This window comes from Hyla sarda, chromosome 7, assembly GCF_029499605.1.
Source record: "Hyla sarda isolate aHylSar1 chromosome 7, aHylSar1.hap1, whole genome shotgun sequence".
Taxonomy (NCBI): Eukaryota; Metazoa; Chordata; class Amphibia; order Anura; family Hylidae; genus Hyla; species Hyla sarda.
The window spans coordinates 219,143,114-219,164,239 of NC_079195.1; the positions used below are offsets into that span (position 1 = coordinate 219,143,114).

The following is a 21,126-nucleotide window of genomic DNA, read 5'->3' on the forward strand; positions in this document are numbered from 1 at the left end:
ATAAAGATGCCATAAATCACATGGTCTCCAGGGGGCGTGGCTATGCTGCAGCGGGTGGGTGGGTGTATAGCAGGATGGTAGAGATTTACTAATGGTAATGCTATTGTGTCAGCCACAGGGTATATGGGGTTTAGCTGTGCAGTTACTAAAGGGAGCTTTCTTAAACCTTTCTATTCGTGACGCCAGGGTGAGGACTATTCTCTGTATGCTTGTCCTACCGCCACCCGTCCCAAGAGCGATAGGGAGATAGGAAATAATTAATTGTCCACAACCGGAGATTTGCAGAAACTTGTCGGAACTTTTACTGAAGATTTTAGGCAATAATGAACAGGAACAGTCCATATAACAAAGTCTATTTGAGTTTGACAAGTGGCTCTATTGTGAGTCTATTGAGCTTAGGGAGGTAATCGTTGCGCTGATCCACTGGATTTAGGGTTTAGATTCGGTCCAGTAATCACGCTAGCTTTAGCGGGGATTTAGATTTTAACTCACGGTTTAGTTTCAGGCTGAGGCTGGCAGGCTTCTGGCCTAGCTTGTCTTTGGAAGTTGCGCAGATCCGTCCTGCTAGTCCGGCATCCACGAGAGCAGCAACCCAAGAGAGCGATCATTGGCTACAGCTCCCTTATATGGGCAGGGGCTGGACTTAAATGGGCACTGTCACCAACTTTATTTTTTGATATGTTGTAGTACTTATGTACTACAACATATCTCTAATATACTTTTATTATTATTATTTCTTTTTATTAAAATGCTTTCATTTACATTTGAAAACCGGCCACTAGGGGTCTCCCTCCTAGTGGCCGGCTGCAGCCTGGCGTGACGTCATGCCTGAAAAAGGACTGATACGGCCGGGCATCGGTCCTTTTTCATTCAGCCTGCGCTAGCTGTCAATCAGACAGGCAGGGAGCGAGCGCATTGGCTCCCCGGCCACTGGCTGGGAGGCCACTCCTCCCGCACATCGCCGCCTCCTTGTCACCGCCGCTGTCCCTGCACGCCCGCTGCCGGACTCTACAGTAAGTGTAATGCGGGAACGGGGTATGCGGGAGGGGAGTTTGTGATGGAGGGAACGGAGTATGGCGCGGGGGGAGGGAGACGGAGGGGACGGGCTAGCGCCGCATGTAACTAACTAATAGTTTATCTACACAGGGTGCCTCCAGCTATTTCAATACTACAACTCCCAGTGTGCCCTGACAGCCAATAGATGTCAGGGCAAGCTGGGAGTTGTAGTGGTGAAACAGCTGGAGGCACCCTGTGTAGATGAACTAAGGGCGGAAGTCCCCCCCCAGCAGGCATCAGTGACGTGGTGCCTGCTGGGGAAGTCTGCCTGGTAGTGAGCCCACTGCCAGGCAGACAAAAGGCATTTTTAATATAGTAAAAATTTAAATTAAAAGCAGGGAGGGGGTTAGGGATAGATGGGCAATAAGCAGGGACAGAAAAAAAATAGGATGGTGGGAGCTACTCTCTAAGCTCACTGGTCCATAACAACTGTCTATCTTCTGTACTAAGAGTTATGGGTAAACACGTGACCCAAGGACCTCCAAAGGTCCTCCAGCATACTATAGAGGAATTAACATAGTCACATGACCGAAGGTCCTGTGACCGCATCAAGGTAATTAACATTTATATACATTTTATACATATAACACTATAAAATTAGAGAAGGAGGAGGCGACTAGGGGCTGTCCCACCTGGAGGACCCTACCTGAACGTAGTAACTCTGACTTTGGGGACCATCATACAAGGTACGGTATGCAATACGGTACCGGGACACCACACTATCCACCTACCCACTGCAGCATACTGCTCTGGCCTCTTCTACCCAGGCCTGTCCGAAGCAGTGATGCCGGCTGTACTAATCGCACTGACACATCATAGGGGAATTGCTGGGGAGCCGGACAGAGTGTTCCATTACTCCAGCCATTGCTCAGCTACTGGTAACTTGGAGGAGGTAGAAGACCCCGGGGGCCGCTTACCTCTAGTGTCCTCCCATAATCAAGGCATTGGTACCGGATGTCCATGTGGGCCCCTCCTTCTTCCACAGGGCCTCAAGGTGATCAGTGGTTTGGTCAGTGCCCAGACTCCCTGCAGGATCCAATAGTGGTCTGGCCCAACTCTGGATGGATGTTGTGGCCATAATTTGTGCTCATTTTAGGGGTTCCTATTAAAGGGGTCCTTCGGTGGAAATATTATTATTTTTTTTAAATCAACTGGTGCCAAAAAGTTAAACAGATTTGTAAATGATTTCTATTTAAAAATCTTAATCCTTCCAGTACTTATACTCTGCTGACACCTCAGTCCATGTCAGGAACTTTCCAGAGCAGGAACAAATCCCCATAGCAAACCTATGCTGCTCTGGACAGTTCCTAACATGGACAGAGGTGGCAGCAGAGAGCACTGTGGTCAGACTAGAATGAACTACACAACTTTCTCTGTAGCATACAGCAGCTGATAAGTACTGGAAGGATTAAGATTTTTTAAGTAATTTACAAATCTGTTTAACTTTAATTTAAAAAAAAAAAAAATAGTTTTCCACCGGAGTACCCCTTTAAAGAGGGTTATCCCACTCATCAAGCCAGTTGACCTGTACAGGTTATGGTAGTAAAGTGAAGGGGACAGGATAAGAGTTATTAACCCTTTCCTAAGACAGAGTTGTAGCTAGAATTTCCTTTACCTAGACCAGTGCTTCTCAACCAGTGTGCCTCCAGCTACTGCAAAACTACAACTCCCAGCATGCCCGGACAGCCAACGGCTGTCCGGGCAAGCTGAGAGTTGTAGTTTTGCAACAGCTGGAGGCACCCTGGTTGGGAAACACTGACCTAGGGCAAAAATTAATTTTGCTGCCTTCAGCCTTGTATCTAAATACTATGGCAAAGGGGCCTTGGCACCGAGCACCCAGGGTATACGTTTTGCCAGCGCCTCCCCTAGCTACGCCTCTGCCTAAAGGAATCCCTGATTTAACCCTTCACCGATCTTCTTGAACTGAACACACGTGTGAAACAAAAAAAAAAGAGCGTTGTCATTGTGCAAAAGTTCTGGTCTCCGACCCAGGATGACGCCAATTTGATTAATAAAAAGTGTCTCCATCATTATCAGTGTCTTGAGCCTGAATAAGCACAAAAAAAAGATATTTATTTTGCATTAACCCTTTCTTGATTTCAGCTCTCCATTGCTCTTCATACCCCCCACAATTTACTATCTATAGCGGGGTTTCCCAACCAGGGTGCCATCTGGACATGCTGGGAGTTATAGTTTTACAACAGTTGAGGGCACCCTGGTCCTTTTGGCAAAAATAAATAAATGCAATAAAAAAAAAAATGTTTAGTTAATATATATTATTATTATTTATATATATATTATTATTATTATTATTATTTATTTATTTATTTATTTATTTTCCTTTTAGTTCTGATCTATCAATTTTACCATTTTTTTTTTCCCAACCCCCCTTCCCCTGGCTGCATCCTTCTGTTAACCCTTCCTGTCCTGCTGAGGCTGAGTTTGCAATTTACGGATCAGATTTTTTATTTTTTTTTATTTGTTGCACCCCCAGACTGATACAATGCTTCCTCGTCCATCAGTTTGCATAATTTAAAAAAAAAAAAATAAATAAATAAATAAATAAAGTTATCTGCATCCCTCAGTTAACCCTTTCTGTCCTGCTGGGGCTGAGCTTGTGATTTCCAAATTTTATATATTAGTTAATTATTTTTTTTTGTCCGACATGACATCGGTTTGCATAATAAAGAAATAAAATTGAAAAAATTCTCTCTGTCTGTAGCATTAACCCCTTCCCCAGCTGCATCCCTCTGTGAACCCTTCCTGTCCTGCTAGGGCTGAGCTTGTAATTTAAGGATCAGATTTTTTTTAAATGTATTTTTATTAAATTTTTTTTATTATTGTTTTTTCGTCACACCCCAAACTGACACGACATCTCCTCACCCTTCGTTTTGCATATTAAAAAAAATATATATCTTTGTATCCTTAACCTCCTTTTCCTGGGCTACATCCATCCGTTAACCCTGTGATTTAGGGTTCTGATTTTTTTTTGTTTTTTTTTGTCGCACCCTCATCATTCCCTTTGCATATGTAAAAAAAAAAAAAAAAAAAGTTCTCTCTGTAGCATTAACCCCTTGCATTAATGCCTCCCTCTCTCAGCCCTTCCTGTCCTGCTGGGCCTGAGCTTGTGAGCTACAGATCATCTGATTTTTTTTATTTTATTTATTTATTTATTTATTTTTTTGTCACACCCCAGACTGACACCACATCTCCTCATTGTTCAGTTTGCATGTGTAAAAAAAAAAAAAAAAAAAAAAAAAAAAAGTTCTCTCTGAAGCATTAACCCCTTCCCTGTATGCATCCCTCTGTTAACCCTTCCTGTCCTGCTGGGCCTGAGCTTGTGAGCTACAGATCATCAGATTTTTTTTATTTCTATTTATTTATTTTTTTTGTCACACCCCAGACTGACACCCCATCTCCTCATTGTTCAATTTGCATATGTAAAAATAAAAAATAAATAAAAAGTTCTCTCTGTGGCATTAACCCCTTCCCTTTATGTATCCCTCTATTAACCCTACCTGTCCTGCTGGGCCTGAGCTTGTGATTTACAGATCATTTGATTTTTATATTTTTTTTATTTTTTGTCGCACCCCACATTTTCACGACATCTCCACATCATTCTTTTTGCATATGTAAAAAAAAATGTAAAAAAAAAAGTTCTCTCTGTAGCATTAAGCATTAACCCCTTCCTTCTATGCATCCCTCTAAAAACCCTTCCTGTCCTGCTGGGGCCTGAGCTTGTGATTTACAGATCATCTGATTTTTATTTATTTTTTTATTCATTTTTTTTTTGTCGCACCCCAGACTTACACGACATCTCCTCATCGTTCAGTTTGCCTATGTAAAAAAAGAAAAAGAAGAAGAAAAAGAAAGTTCTCTCTGTAGCATTAACCCCTTCCCTCTATGCATCCCTCCATTAACCCTTCCAGTCCTGCTGGGACTGAGCTTGTGGGGACTGGAGGTGGTAGTGGTGGTGTGTGTGTGGGGAGGGAGGAGATGGTGTTTGGTGGGGGTCTGTGAGGGCTGCTGCTCCTGGGTGTTGCACTGTCTCTCAGCTCCAGCATCACCATCAGCAGCAGCACTAGCAGCAGCACCAGCACTACTCCCCGGCTGTGGTTGCTAGGGAAACGGCCGCATGGCAACCGGCTGAGAGCCTGGGGGACGTGTGCTGCTGCTGCAGCTGCCTTGCCTTGCTCATTCTCCAGCAGCAGCGCTTCCCTGCACTCTTCTTCCTCCTCTTCTTCTTCTTCTTCTTCCTCCTCCTCCTCCTCCTGCGCTCTGCCAGGGATCCCAGGCTGACAGGGGCAGCCCCAGCAGTGATGGACATGATGATGTTGGTGCAGGGTGCTGCTGCTTGCTGCTCAAACCAGTGGCTGGCCGCTGTCATCCTCAGTGTGTGCTGTCTGCTGCCCTCCTGCTTGCCCGCTGGACAGAGCATGGACTACTCCTGGCCAACAGTGGACAACCTGGTCGTCAAGCAAGGAGAGACAGCCATGCTTAGGTAGGAGCCCCCTGTGCCCATGCCTTGGCATTGCCACTTCGCTTCCTCTTCTTGTCTTATGTTCTTGTTACTTATTTGGAATTTGCATCGTGTTGTTGTTGTTGTTTTTTTCTCTTTTTGCACTGTGACAACCTATTTTTTTTGGATATTGGGTGTTGAGTTGTTCTTCTCAGGATCTTTGCTCCTTCACACACAGTCACTGTGGCACTACTTTATTTTTTATTATTTTTTATCTATCTTATTCTTGGTTGTGTTGAGCTACAGTGGAGAGACCTCAGGTTTGTGTTGTTTTGTGTTGTTAATTTATTTTTTTTTTTTGGAGATGTCTGTGCATGAAGGTAGGGGGAGCTGTATGGAAGAGATAGAGAGAGTGGAAGTTGTGTAACTAAGATTTGGGAGGGGGGTCATTCTTCAGTACTGCAAGGGGTAAGACTGTTGCCCCCTACACCCCCCCCCTCCCCCCCCCTTTTAAAGTCTTGCATCCATAAAGTCTTGCATCTTGTAACCATTAATGTGTGGTTAAAGGCATTTGGGATAGAGCTAATGAATGCTCTATGACAGTGTTTCCCCACCAGGTTGTTGCAAAACCACAACTCCTAGCATGCCCGGACAGCCGAAGGCTGTCCGGGCATGCTGGGAGTTGTAGTTTTGCAACAACCTGGTGGGGAAACACTGTCATAGAGCATTAGCATTGCGTTAATATGCTAGGTTTAGTGTCACTGTTGCCTGCAAGGGTTAATGGCTTCTCATCCCTATTAATGCATTGCAATGTGTGATCATAGTGATCACAGTCATTGGTGACAAAGCATCAGCACCCCCCCCCCATCTAGATTAGTGCAACTGTTGCCTGCAAGGGTTAATGACTCCTCATCCCTATTAATGCATTGCAATGTGTGATCATAGTGATCACAGTCATTGGTGAACAGTCATTGGTGACAAAGCATCAGCATTATCACCCCCCCCCCCCTCCATCTAGTTTAATGCAACTGTTGCCTGCAAGGGTTAATGACTCCTCATTCCTTTTAGTGCATTGAAATGTGTGTGGTCATAGTCATTGGTGATAAAAGCATTAGCATAGTGTTAGTGTGCATCCACACCCCCCCCCCCCCCCCAAAAAAAAATCTTATCATTTTGCAGACCATGCACAACCCCCAGATGTGCAGACTGTCCCCTCTATCTACTAAATGTCACCAGTCTCTCTTCTGTATAGTTTGCCCATATAGATGCACACAAGTCATAGTGCCCCTCCTGAATAACTCCAGACTTGCTCCCATTGACTTGCACGACTCTCCATCTCCCATCAGTTCATTGGAATCTTGTATTGTGAGGGGGGGGGGGAAATAGCGCTATACCTACTGAAGTGTGCAGACAGGCACAAGATGCTGCTGGCGTCTAATAGTGTTACAGCGTTAAAGCCTCCTTATACTGAGCAGGTATTTGTGCCTCTTAGTCTTGAGTGAGACCACATTCTGTAATACCCTGCTCAGTGGCTTTACAGGGATTTATCATTGCTGATGAGATTATAATAGTCATTAGCTGAGGTGCAGGGGAAGGCACTAGTGTGTGTGTGTGGGTGATGTACACTGTGCTGTTTGTATACTGTTAGTCTATATATATATATATATATATATATATATATATATATATACTGGCTCGCTTCTATAGACATCATACATAGCATTAGCTTTCTGTCCCTGATCATCTCCCTATCAGTAACACTCCAGATCCCATTCAGTTTCCCCATAGGAGATTTTATTTTGATACAATGTAGTCGGAATCTCTGTATTTGTAAATATGTATCACTATTTATCACTTCCACCACAAGCACAATGCCTGCTCAGTATTTGCCTACTGACTTTGAAAGCTGCCATGGTTCTCACTGCAAACACAAGCCCTGACCCTACTTTGTAAGTCATTAGTAGATGGAGATTATGAGCTAAACCTTTGCTGATGTCTTGTCTTAATAAATGGTGTTCACATATGGTGCTGGGGGGGGGGGGGGGGGGGGGGTCCCTTCCCAGTCCTCCATATCTCCTGCATTGGCCATCATTACCTCCCTGCAAACTTTCCTCCCTTATGTTTCCCATTAGCATTGGATACTTTGTTAAAATCCCTTCTTCCCCTTTGCATATCCCAATTTCTCTTCTTCTCGCCTTAGACGTTTACGCCTTTGCTTTATCTCTACAGACACTTTGATCTGTTTTCTCGCCACGAGCCATCTGAATGTAGTTAAAGTCCTGCTCCGCCATTGGGGTCCCTAGGTATGGGGCTCGTCTTGCTGGGGGTGAATACGTTGTACGTTTTTTGTAGCCTTGGCTATTCTGGATTTTAAATGGAAATGTGACATCTTTTTAGGGACATTCCCAGCCGATGAGAGAATGTACTGGCATTTGATGTGTTACATATAGGGTTAATAAGGGGATGAAGAATTTTGGGTTCTTAAAAAAAAAATCAAAAAAAAATCAGTGCAATGAGAGAGGAAAACACAGAGGAATCAGAATACAGGCGAGAGATAAGGAAAGGCTGGGAAAGTGTGAGGGGGATTTATGTAACATCCAATGCATAGGAACTGAATGCAGCCATATGTCCAATCCCTTGTGCTCTGACCTGCAGTGATCTGTCTGTCTGACTGTCTATCTTTTGCATATATATTGCACATCTATATGCATCAAATACCTTCAATCTCAATATACATGAATCCCATGTCTGTCTACCAATCTCATGTCTGTCTGTCTTTCTATCTATTGTATATCTGTCTATCTATCTATCTATCTATCTATCTATCTATCTACTATCTATCTATCTGTCTATATCTATCTCATATCTCTCTATTTTATATCTATCTCTATATCTATATCTATCTATCTATCTATCATCTATCTATCTATTTATCTATCTCATATCTATCTATCTATCTATTATCTATCTATCTTTCTTTCTATCTCATATCTATCTATTTATCTATCTCATATCTATCTATCTATCTATCTATCTCATATCTATCTATCTCATATCTATTTATCTCATATCTATCTATCTATCTATCTATCTATCTATATATCTTTGTATCTCATATCTATCTATCTATCTATCTATCTATCTATGTATCTATCTATCTCATATCTATCTATCTATCCATCTCATATTTATCTATCTATCTCATATCTATTTATCTCATATCTATCTATCTATATATCTATCTCATATCTATCTATATGTCTATCTATCTATCTATATATCTATCTATCTATCATCTATCTATCTTTCCATCTATCTATCTATCTATCTATCTATCTCATATTTATCTATCTATCTATCTCCTACCTATCTATGTATCTCATATCTATCTATCTCATATCTATCTATCTATCTATCTATCTATCTTTCTATCTATCTCATATGTATATATCTATCCCATATCTATCTATCTATCTATCTCATATCTATCTATCTATCTATCTATCTCATATCTATCTTTCTATCTATCTATCTATCTATCTCATATCTATCTATCTATTTATCTATCTCATATCTATCTATCTATCTATCTATCTCATATCTATCTATCTATCTATCTATCTATCTATCTATGTATCTCATATCTATCTCATAAACATTGCATAGATCTCATTTTGTTGTTGTTTTCCTCCATGGGGGCTCATATCGCTCGTACCATCCCCATCTCATTGCGATGCAGCCTCCTTGCCCTGACAAGTCTCAGCTCCTCGGTTTGGTGCTGGAAGGCTGGATTCTTCTCCTATGACTTGCACAATGAACTTGTGTTGTGAACACGTCGGATTTGAGTTGCGAGGCCTGAAAATGAATTCACGTTGACATTTGATTTGTGAATATTTTGCGTTGGGCGCCACCTCATCTACACAGAGTCTCTAATCTGTCTCTCAATGATTGATTATTGGATTTTCATAAAAAGAGATACACGAAGCGGTGTTCATAAAAGAATATATATATATATATATATATATATATATATATATATATATATACAGTGTTACTATTGCGGTGATTCACTAATGCAGAACATGTTATTGCTCTCAAATGTTATTTTACACTCCATGAGGAATGTAAGCTGGAAATGAAGGAAAACTTGGGAACGATGGGCGAAAGACCTCAACAGTGTTTCCCAACCAGGGTTGCCACCAGCTGTTGCAAAACTACAACTCCCAGCATGCCCGGACAGCCAACGGCTGTCCGGGCATGCTGGGACTTGTAGTTTTGCAACAGCTGGAGGCACGTCGGTTGGGAAACACTTCTTAAGATGATGAAATGTTCAGTCACACACAGATCGTCATGCTATTGTGGATATCCATTATTGACTTCATATGATCTTTTTACTAGAGTATTTCCTTTCTGTCCATTCTGTCCATACAGTGGCATGCATAGAAAAAAAGGGCCCCATAGCAGATATCAAAATTGGCCTCCTATTATTGCGTCTGAACCCTCGGACAGAGAGGCTTGGTGTCTATTTCCCCTTTGCTATCCATGACCCAATGGTCTCCACCCTCCTCCATTAATTTGCTGCAATGCCGTTCCCTGGAGGGAGCAGTTCGGCACAGTTTTTTACCAATAGAATTTGGAATGGGACCAACCAGGACAAGGGCCCCATAGCAGCCACATGGTCTACACCCTAAAGGGGTCATTGGAAACCCATCCTTATTTCTTATTTCATACAAAGTTGTCCATAAAGGACTCACAAACCTAAGTCCTTTGTGGGAGGACTCATGTTTTGGCGATCAGCTAATCGGCGGGATCTCTGCATTCTGAAAAGTCTCTTTTTTTCCCATTGATATAAATCATTTGATGTTCTTTTCCTAATGAATTGTTTATCAACTGGATTTTTCCTTGCAATGGGGTCCCCCACCCCATCGTAGACAGTTCTGACACAACCCCCTACCCACGTGCCTCTCTCCTATTCATTTCTATGGGTGTTACCGAAACAGCTGAGCAAGCGTGATGGTGCAAAATCCCAGACCTCCCACTTGTATCTAGGACCTATCAGAAGACTTTGTCTGGATGTCATCTGATGCCAGCCAATTGCCGTTCCCCATTTTACTCAACATATCAACTCACATTGTCTCCGTGATGAAACGCGCTCCTTGGACTCCGGTGCGCTCCCATGGCCTGCGACTGTGAAATACGTTTTTTTAAATTTTTATTATCATTATTATTATTTTTGCTCCCCAAATGTGGATTGAACTGTAAATGGAAGCTTCGCACAAACACCTAGTTCTACCGAGATTTACTGCGGCTGCTTTAAGCCGTAGATCTTTGATTTCACAATGCGGTTTGCTGAGATTCCTAATATATATGAGGCTGAAGTGTTCCGGCGGAGTAGATTGATAAGGAGGGGGAATGGGAAGTTTGTCTCTCGCCTGTAAAAAAAAAAAATGGATGTATTCAAGTAATTCTCCCTTATCTTCCTTGTCTGCGGAGAAAATGTGTAATACTGGAAGGGTTAAATGGGATGCGTAAAGGAAGGGGGCTGCAGAATGCGTTTATCGGCTGAGATACAAATGTTTTATAATGTTTTTATTTTATTTCTTAAGGCAACATTGAAATCTCAGTGCCTGGCGCAAGGGCAGGATTCCACAATAGAAAATTGAGTACACGTTTCCCGCACCAAAATCTACATGAATTTAACTCCCAGGCCATTTTATATGGCCACTTTATTTTAAATACTGCATTCAGAGAAAGAAATGGACTTATTGCTTACTGATGCATTGCCACATTGATTTTAGGTTAAAACCAGGGGCTTAGCTATAGGGGCTGCAGTGGTAGCAGTCGCAGCAGGACCCCAAAGCACATCTGCCCCATAAGAGATCAGTATTATAATTGGCACAGATTTTGTATTGGGGCACAGAAGCTACAAATTACGCCTCTGGTTATAACTCATCGGATAGCCAGAGCGCGGAAAGGCGCTTATCGGAGTTCTAAACTGCTGCAACATACTATGTGACAATACGCACAGGTCATTGGCTTTCTGATACCAACCCTACACTTCAGGGCCATATTATGGCTTTGTAAAATTGCTGACTTGCATTAGGCCCTAATACAGCACCAATAGACTTTGGGGCTCCACCGTACTTCAAACTGCCACTCATCAAAATATAAAAAATACAGAGAGGCCATAAAAATCACCAGAAAAACAAACCGATGCGTTTCGGAAAACCATTTGTCAAGGTGTGACTAGATACAAAATCTATTTCCGAATAAATACATTAGACTGACATAAAGGCCACTCACATTCTCTTTTTGGACCCACTAGGCACAAAGAAATGTGCAGGTGGCACTACTGTTTAAAGGGGTACTCCGCTGCACAGCGTTTGGAACAAACAGTTCCGAATGCTGGAGCTGGCACCGGGAGCGTCATGAGGGGGCGGGGCTATGACGTCACGCCCCACCCCCTCAATGCAAGTCTATGGGAGGGGGTGTGACAGCTACCACACCTCCTTCCATAGACTTGCATTGAGGGGGCGGGGTGTGATGTCATGAGGGGGCAGGGCTATGACGCCAAATGCTGAGCAGCGGAGTACCCCTTTAAAATACTAGGGTTGGAACGGAGTTGTAAAAAATGTATATATCCGCGTGCTGGAGGGGAAACATAAACGCAAGGTTTCTGCTCACACTAAAGTCCAGTCCAGTAATGTATGAGTCAATAAGTAATGATAGAGAAATGGGCACTCACCCTGTTAAAATGTAGTTTTGAATTCATCATGCTTAAAACACTCTCATGGTAATGGAACAAAAACAGACTCGGCGGCCGCCCAGTCTGTTTTTGTTCCATTGCCATGAGAGTGTTTTTGTATGAAAAATTAAAGGAGTTCTGCGGCGATAAACAACTTATCCCCTATGCGCAGGATTGGGTATAAGAGTCTTATCGCGGGGGTGTCCGACCGCTGGCACCCTCCGCGATCTCCCATACACCGGGCATTGCTGCGGCTCTGCGTGGATAATGCTTGTGTCGTCGACCTCACTGAGGTCAACAGACACGCCCCCTCTATTCAGCTCTATGGGAGAGGCTGTGATACACGAACGCTGCATCTCCGCCTCTCCCATAGAGATACATGGAGGGGGCGTGTCGGCCGCGGCGTAATGCTGCGGCAGAGCCGGGGCCCCATATAGGAGATTGCGGGGGGTTCCAGCACCCGGACCCCCGCGATCAGACACTTGGGTGTCTATCGCCGCAGAACTCCATTAAAAGCTACGTTTTAACAGGGTGAGTGCCCATTTCTCTATCGTTACTTGTTGGCATAAAAATGTTTGTTTTCTGTTGCATTAATATGGAATTTGAAAGCCGGTTGGGATTTGCCCCATTATATATTCTTCCTCAGAACTATTGCTTCCATGGGTGATTTCAGTGTCTGCCGGAGGACTTGTATGGTGGCATACAGAATGTCTATAAATCTGTAGTATGGAAGTATGGCAATTCGGTGTGCCCCGCTATAGATTCAGCGCGCTACTTTATGTTGCATTTTTTACTATCAGGATAATGTAGCATGCAAGAAATCAATGGAAACCCGGCAAAACATTTGTAAGTCAATGGGGGATCAGAGGTCTCCAACCTGTGCCTCTTTCAGCGGTTGCAAAAGTACAATTCCCAGCATGCACTAGCAGCCCGTGTCTGTTGGATCATACTAGACACAGGTTAGAAATCATCGCTGTAGAACATGAATCATGGATTATTGTAACCAGTTCTTCATTTCCATCATAGACTTTGTAAAAACTATGAGGACGTGTAGACGGAGCCCGATTCATTGCAACATCCAATGGTTCCAGTTCATAATGGTTTATTAAAGTATTTAGGGCTTGGAGTTCCAATCTCTTATGTACCTGCTTTGTCTATAGTAGTAGTTGAGTTTATTTTATGGATTTTTGTGTCTACTATAAGCTTAGAGGAAAATGGGGCAACATAACTCCTAGGGAGTTCCTGAACTGAATGTGTGTATGTGTTGTATCTGTGTGTATGCCTCCTTCCACTCTTCTGTCTAGGGGATCCCAATCAAATAATTTCTATGGTGCCCACTGATAGTTTACCATCTGTATAGGTATAGGCTGAATTTTTCTGCTATTTGCATACCACTGGCGTACAAGAAAGTGGGGCCTAAAATATCAAAATGGCACTCCTATCATGCCTGCCCAGGACAAATCTGGTGTTTATTTTCATTTGTATTCCATGACCCATTGGTCAGTACCCTCCTCCATTATTTTTCTGACAATGTAGTTCTGCACAGTTCCTTACCAATAAAAAAGGAATGGTACCAACCAGTATGGATCCTCCTCTCTTCAAGGGCCCCATAGTAACCTCATGGTCTGCCATTAAGGTACTTATGTCCTTGTTGCCCATGGTGCAGCAATGGGAGTTGCACAATCTGGACCCTTTGCCTTGAGGAGAGAGGGCACAGACCCCTAATAGGGGTGCAGTGTAATATAATGGAAATGATTGTAATATTTCGTAGAGTTCACTTTCCCCATTATACCAAATACTTCTAAACACTATGATGTCATGTGGACCATCGGTGATTTGTCGTAGGATTCAGACATAGCATGTTAAGACATATCCCATAGGGGACAAAGGGGACCTTCATTTTCATTAACAGTGGGGGTCTCAGCAATCAGACTCCCACCACAAAGTCAAATATGACCTATCTTATGGATAGGTGATGCCTTCTAATCTTGGGATAACTCAATTCAGTTTGACTTGAAGTTAAGCCTCCGCCACTAGAACTATCTGTCACAGTAATCCTTTGTATAGCATAAGAGGCTTTTTGAGTATCAGCCCCACATCTGCCCATTGGCTGTGTCTAGTAGGGCAACTCAGCTCTATTGGCATAAAGTGGGCAGAGCTTCACTGCCATACACATCCCATGGACAGATTTGGCATGGTTCTAATCCTGGACACCCTTTAAGCCAACCTTTACCACTTTAAAACAATAGGCTGAATCTGAGCTTATGGCCAATGTATGGGGCACAGGTCAAGGGAAAGAAAGACTGGGGCACACTGAATTTTAATATCCTTGTCCCTGTAGGAGATAAGCTGATTTCAGAGGTGACTGGCAGCAGCCTATTCCCTTATCCACATGTCGTGAAGTCACAAAAAAATGCTGTCAACCCAACTAGAATTCGACCAACTCTTCTTGAATGAGGATTGCCAAGGGGTGGTAGACTCTTTGGGTAAAACCAACATTTCCAAGACGTCACTTCCAAGACGTTGTGAAAAAAAACTCCCTCAAAAAGTGAATGTGCTGGACCTGTTGATGTCAAGTTGGTCTCCAAACCTGGAAGAGACAACATAGGAATACTGTTTATAGAGAATATTTTTTAGTTATTTAAAGTCTTTGAGCTTTTTGACACCTGACCTATGGTTTCTTCCTCTAGTCCAGTGGTTTCAAACTGTGGCCCCCCCAAATGTTGCAAAACTTCAACTCCCAGAATGCCCGGACAGCCAACGGCTGTCCGGGCACGCTGGGAGTTGAAGTTTTTCAGCATCTTGGGGGCCACAGTCATTGCCTTCAACGTCCTACATCCAACTCCAAGCAGAATGGTCTTCTCCATTGAGTTTGGTCTACTTGGTGTGTTTAGTAGAAGGTTGGGCTTAGTCTTCTTTCACACTGCTGTTAGCACCCAGCAGTGTGGCGGCTGTAGGGGGAGCTAGCGGGAGAAAAATGACCGCATGTGCCGTCTTTTTCTCCCGTTAGTCCCGTCAAAAAACAACAGTGCCCGACAGCCCCCATTATAGTAAATGAGAGCCATCAGGACCCGTTGTTGCCCGTTGCTCCCCGTCATGAGAACGACCGTTAAAGTCACAAAACAGAAAAGAGACTTTAATGGCCATTCTCGTCAGGGAGCAATGGCAGTGTGAATGAGGCCTTAGTTGACCAAGGATCCACTTATTCCTTGTTTACTTTCTCAAAGCAGGAAACATCAAACACCACTACTGACAGGGAACCCTGCCATAATAGAGTCGTCTTTCGTATTTCTGATTTTATCTGGAGCCTGTAGTGTCCCCTCTCTATTCCTCCTGGATGGACTGCCCAACCGAGTCCTCCCGCTGTGTATGGCAATATCTGGGATGGTGGGGACGCTATATTGCCAGGCTTAATTAGTTACCAACTAACCTGGTGTCTATGATCTTGGTCAGTTGTAGCATTTGATTGGTGTTTTATTTTGCTAGGTTGTGAGTGTATACTACTAACTAATTACTGCTCTGTATTTTTATTATTGCACATTTCCCTTGTTCGTGTCCCCTGAGGAAGTTCATGTGTCATTATGTAAATCGACACATTTACCGAAACACGTTGGGATGGGGACGTTACTGTGCATGGAATTTCTAAATTTGTACTTGTTCTATGCAGGAGCACCATTATCTATGCAACCAAGTTGTTGTTGAAATAGGTGATCGGCAGGTGACGATTTGACCTTTTAGTATTGTTTAATTACTTTTCATATATAAAAGTGGGGATTCACTTTTTCCTTTTGTTATGTGGTGATTTTTAATCGTCTCATTTAAAATATGTTTTAAAGGGGTTATCCAGGAATAGAAGAACACAGCTAATTTCTTTCAAAAACAGCTCCACGTCTGTCTCCAGGTTGGGTGTGGTATTACAACTTGGCTCCATTCACTTCAATGGAACTGAGCTGCAGAACCACACCCAACCTGGAGACAGACAGGGAGCTGTTTTTGAAAGAAAGTAGCTCTGTTTTTCTGATCCTGGATCACCCCTTTAATATGGCACCTCAGTCCTAGTGACATATTCACTTTGGTTATACTGCTTTCTGTGAGGTTCTAACATCGGGCATATATGTTGTCTTAGGATTTTTTACACATGTTTACCGAAACATCAAATACCCAAGACGTCAACTCAATGACCCCCATTTACTAATAGTGGAGTGGAGTTTTCTTTGTGAGTCTTTGTTTCCGACTGGTATTTTTCCATGGTATTTACTCTTGTATCTTGTATTTGGCGATTTTCCCTACATTTTGTTCTTTTTACACTTGTTCTGAGCTGTTGGGTTATCTATAGCTTATTATATGTGTAAAAATTTGTAAATGTGTAGGTTTCTTTAGATTTTTTGAGACACGCCCCTTTTCCCTGATGGCCAAACCCCTTTGTAGGGTTTTGTGAGTAAAATGGAGAGTAAGTAGGGTTTTTTGGATTTATTTGTTGTTGGAAATTCTAGTGCACAACACATGCGGCACAAATAAACCCTACAAAATCTACTTGGAAAAACCTTAGTAAATGAGGCCCAATATGTTCCGTGCCCCACTTGTTTATTCTTCACTTTGCACACCCGTATGTTATCAATATTCTACATGAATTTATTTTAATTTTTTTTCCTTTATAATATTTATTTTACCTTGTATTTTAACAGTTCTTCCCCATTGGGGAAGACGTTTAAAGCAAGTAGTTGGTATTTGTAGATATTAGTCGTTATCAGCAACTTAAAAAAAAAACAATGAAAAAAAAATTAATAAATAAATAAAAATTCCACAGGGACGCCTGTCAATTCACACAAATTTACTGCTTGACTCTTCAAGTTGTGCCTCTAGAGGAATTAATAAGCTGTCATCTTGTTCCAGGAGTTATGAGATAAAAATGCTGACCACTGGATGTTCATGCTTACCACCATCTGCATTGGCAGCCATGTGTGCGGAGGACGGCTTTAATTGTGAATCACTGGTGGCCCCATATTCACCCATGAAAGCGGCGAAAATAATGAATGCTAGAAAGGGGTAGTGTATTCCCAAGAAATTGGTTTGGGAAAAAAGAAATCTACAGTAATTGGCAACTTGTGGACTATTGACTCAGAACCTAAATGCCTATATCCTTCCATGCAGAATGTAAAAAAAATATATATATATATATATATATTTGAAATGTATTTTAATAAAACATTTTTCATTGTTAAAATGATCCTTCTCCATCGTGTCCGATTTATTTACGCCTGGCTGCCAGAAAAGACAAATTATTTCTCCAAATCCACATTCATAGTACATAGTCATAGAATATCCCCGGGGTTTGGGAGTCCACTGTAAACCAAGTTGGTAATAATGTGTGAAGGTATCATCCCCATCATGTGCCAGAATGAAACACAGAGTTCCCATTTAAATTATACTAGGGTGAGCTCATTATCTTTTACTGGGTAAATATCATAACTATACAATCTCATATTACTATAAAACTGTCCACTCTGTACAAGAATATAAGTGCTATAATATTGCTCCATATATAAAAATATACAGTAACTACTATAATACTGTCCAGACTCCTTACTACTATATATAAACTACATGTACTTCAAGAATATAACTACAATAATACTGCCCCTATGTACAAGAATATAGCTACTATAAAACTGCCCCTATATACAAGAATATAACTCCTATAATACTGCTCCTATATACATGAATATAACTACTATAATACTGCTCCTATATACAGGAATATAACTACTATAATACTGTCCCCTATATACAAGAATATAACTACTATAATACTTCTCCTATATATAAGAATATAACTACTATAATACTGCCCACTATATACAAGAATATAACTACTATAATACTGCTCCTATATACAAGAATATAACTACTATAATACTGCTCCCTATATACAAGAATATAACTACTATAATACTGCTCCTATATACAGGAATATAACTACTATAATACTGCTCCTATATACAAGAATATAATTACTATAATGCTGCCTCCTATATACAAGAATATAACTACTATAATACTGCTCCTATATACAAGAATATAACTACTATAATACTGCTCCTATATACAAGAATATAACTACTATAATACTGCTCCTATGTACAAGAATATAACTACTATAATACTGCTTCTATATACAGGAATATATCTACTATAATACTGCTCCTATATACAAGAATATAACTACTATAATACTGCTCCTATGTACAAGCATGTTTCGTTAATGATGTAATGATGATGTCATGCTTGGTAATTTTATACAACAGGCATAGAACAAAAGCAATATAACAAGACGATAGATATATACAGTGTAAAGACGCTATCCCCAGGCAGCGGAGGAGCAGAATCTTCATTACATATCATTGTGTAGGTATTAAGCACTTAAGCCATTTCGGAGGAGGGGGGGTATCAGGGGAATATTTACAGGAAGCACTGAGTGTTCTAAAAGGTCACGGGCCCGGGTATTAGCTTATACTAGAAGAATGCGGAGCCCTAAGAGAATTGAAGAGATTTTTACATATAACACTGAGTTTAACTTTTGTTTTTCTTGCTCGGGTAATTGGACAAGTTGCATGAAGCCGAAATGAAACATGGCTGCAGTGTTAAACTGCTAACAGTTCAGTACGGAGCAGAGACTTGAGTCTATGAGGCTGTCTGGTGCCTACAAATCACTTGGGAGGAAGCTGATGGGGGATGAAATGCGTTAGAAACAAATGGGATTAGAAAGAAAAGTCCTTCTGCTTCTCCCAAAACAGTGCCTCCCTTGTTCATAGTCTGTATATGGTATTGCAGTTCAGTCCCTATAGAGTTAAATAGACTTGAAAAGTGTTTCACATAAGGGTGCCTCCAACTGTTGCAAAACCACACCTCTTAGGTTGTCTGGACATCCAAAGGCTATAGGTGATAGCACACACTAAAGCCTATATCGCCCTGTATCAATGGATCACCTGCTCTTAAATGGGAAACCCCAGACTCTTGCCTTGCTCTAATACCCCCTAGTATAGCTCTAAAACACTGTTTTTTCAACCAGGTTGCCTCCAGCTGTTACAAAACCACAACTCTCAGAATGCCCGGGAAGCCAAATGCTGAAAGAAAAGTAAAGGTGATAGCACACACTCTACCCTGTATTGCCCTGTATTGATGAATCACCTGCTCTTAGAAGGGAAACCCCGATCTCTGGCCTGGCCCTTAAAATCCCTAGTATAGTTCTAATAGAGTGTTCTCCAAGCAGGTTGCTTCGATGCTGCAAAACTATAACTTCTAGCATGCCCGGCCAGCCAACGGCTGTCCGGGCATGGTGGGAGTTGTAGTATTACAACAGCTGGAGGAATCCTGGTTGGTAAGCACTGGTCTAAGCAATGGATTTAAAGGCTATGGACTTTTTTTTTTTTAATTATTCATGCAAAATCAAAGGGTACCTCTAAAGGTGCTCCCAGGGGCAGGATATGTCCAAAAATATCGGGCCTGCTCTTGATCCCATGACCTGCTTGCAGACTTTCGCGATCTGCAGAGGGAGTTGCTAGAAGTTCCATAGACTTGTATAGGACTTCTGGAAGCTCTGTCTCCAGTTTGCGATAGTGTGCAAGCAGGTCGAGGGATTAGAAGTGACCCCTATATTTTCAGACATATCCAGCACCATTAGAGGTAAAACTTTATCTAAATAGTCTGTATCTAATCAGAGGGCATACTGAGGATAAGATAGTGTGCTAAAGATTGGTTTTCAATATGTTGTGATGGCTAAACCCCTTTAAGGGGAGTCTGGGTAAAACATTTATCAGGACTATTTTAGTCCCTTGTAAGTTTTGCTATCCCCCTTACATATGTGAGTTTTAGCGATTGCATCAAGTAGCAAGGTGTACAGATTAAGATTAAGGAGAGAAGGGAGAGCATACATGGAGGACAGCTGACACTGGCTGTAGATAGAGAGGAACACACACACACACTGCAGGGGAGAAATAAAGGAGTACTCCAGGACTTGAAAACTTATTCCCTATCCTAAGGATAGGGCATAAGTTTCAGATTGCGGGGGTCCGACTGCTGGGACCCCCTGTGATCCCCGTACGCGGCCCCAGCAGTCCACTGGAAGGGGCGTGTCGACCAAAACTGTATGAGAGAGCCGGAGCGCTGGCTTCGGCAATCTCTGGCTCTGCCATAGCACTGTATTGAGGGGGCGTGTCGGACGCCGCTTAGTGCGGTGGTTGACACACACTATCTGGCTGGAGAGCCTGTACCCCGTATGGGAGATCATGGGGGGGTCCCAGTGTTGGATACCCGGTGATCTGAAACTTATCCCCTATGCTTAGGATAGGGGATACGTTTTCCAGTGCTGAACTACTGCTTTAAATAGTGCAAGTGTAGAGAAAAAGCAGAGCACCAACTGCAAACTATAGTCTCACATGAAGAAGAATCTGAAGCTACAATCTTGCTCTAAAACGGTGTAGCAAGGGGTCTAAAAATGAAACATAACCCCTAACATATGTAAAAAAAAATCCATTTAAAGGTGTCCATAGCTTATGATTAATGGGGTTGTCCAGTGAAAGTCAACTTATCCCCTATCCACAGGATTAGTGCCTGAGCATGGGGTGGGAGGGTGTGCATAGGGTCCGACCACGGGGACCCCTCACAATCTCCTAAATGAGAACCCCGCACTCTAAGAGGCATCTCCAGCGCTCCATAGAAATTAATAGGGTGGGTTCCGTCTACAGCACTCACTCATCTCAGAGAACTGGGGGCCCATCTAATAGGTTGCAGGTTGTCTCATCGTTCGGACCATCAGGGATCAGACGCTTACCATCAATCCTGAAATTGGCTTCTACAGAACACATTC

The 21,126-nt window shown here is 42.3% G+C and overlaps 1 protein-coding gene and 1 long non-coding RNA gene across 3 annotated transcripts in view; one reads left to right on the forward strand and one right to left on the reverse strand.

Annotated features, from left to right (window-relative positions):
• Nucleotides 1-5,089: 5,089 nt before the first annotated feature.
• Nucleotides 5,090-21,126, forward strand: part of NEGR1 (neuronal growth regulator 1) — a 549,860-nt gene continuing 533,823 nt past the window's right edge. The window contains exon 1 of one of the 2 annotated variants that reach the window (XM_056532735.1): nucleotides 5,090-5,557. In XM_056532735.1, coding sequence (XP_056388710.1) covers nucleotides 5,376-5,557 — 182 coding nt within the window. In that variant the 5' untranslated portion in view covers nucleotides 5,090-5,375. The remainder of the gene's footprint in view (nucleotides 5,558-21,126) is intronic. The other variant, XM_056532736.1, reaches the window with a different exon arrangement.
• LOC130283352 (uncharacterized) overlaps nucleotides 12,355-21,126 on the reverse strand; it is a 94,502-nt gene continuing 85,730 nt past the window's right edge. The window contains exon 3 of the long non-coding RNA XR_008846669.1: nucleotides 12,355-14,850. This is a non-coding gene — a long non-coding RNA (uncharacterized LOC130283352). The remainder of the gene's footprint in view (nucleotides 14,851-21,126) is intronic.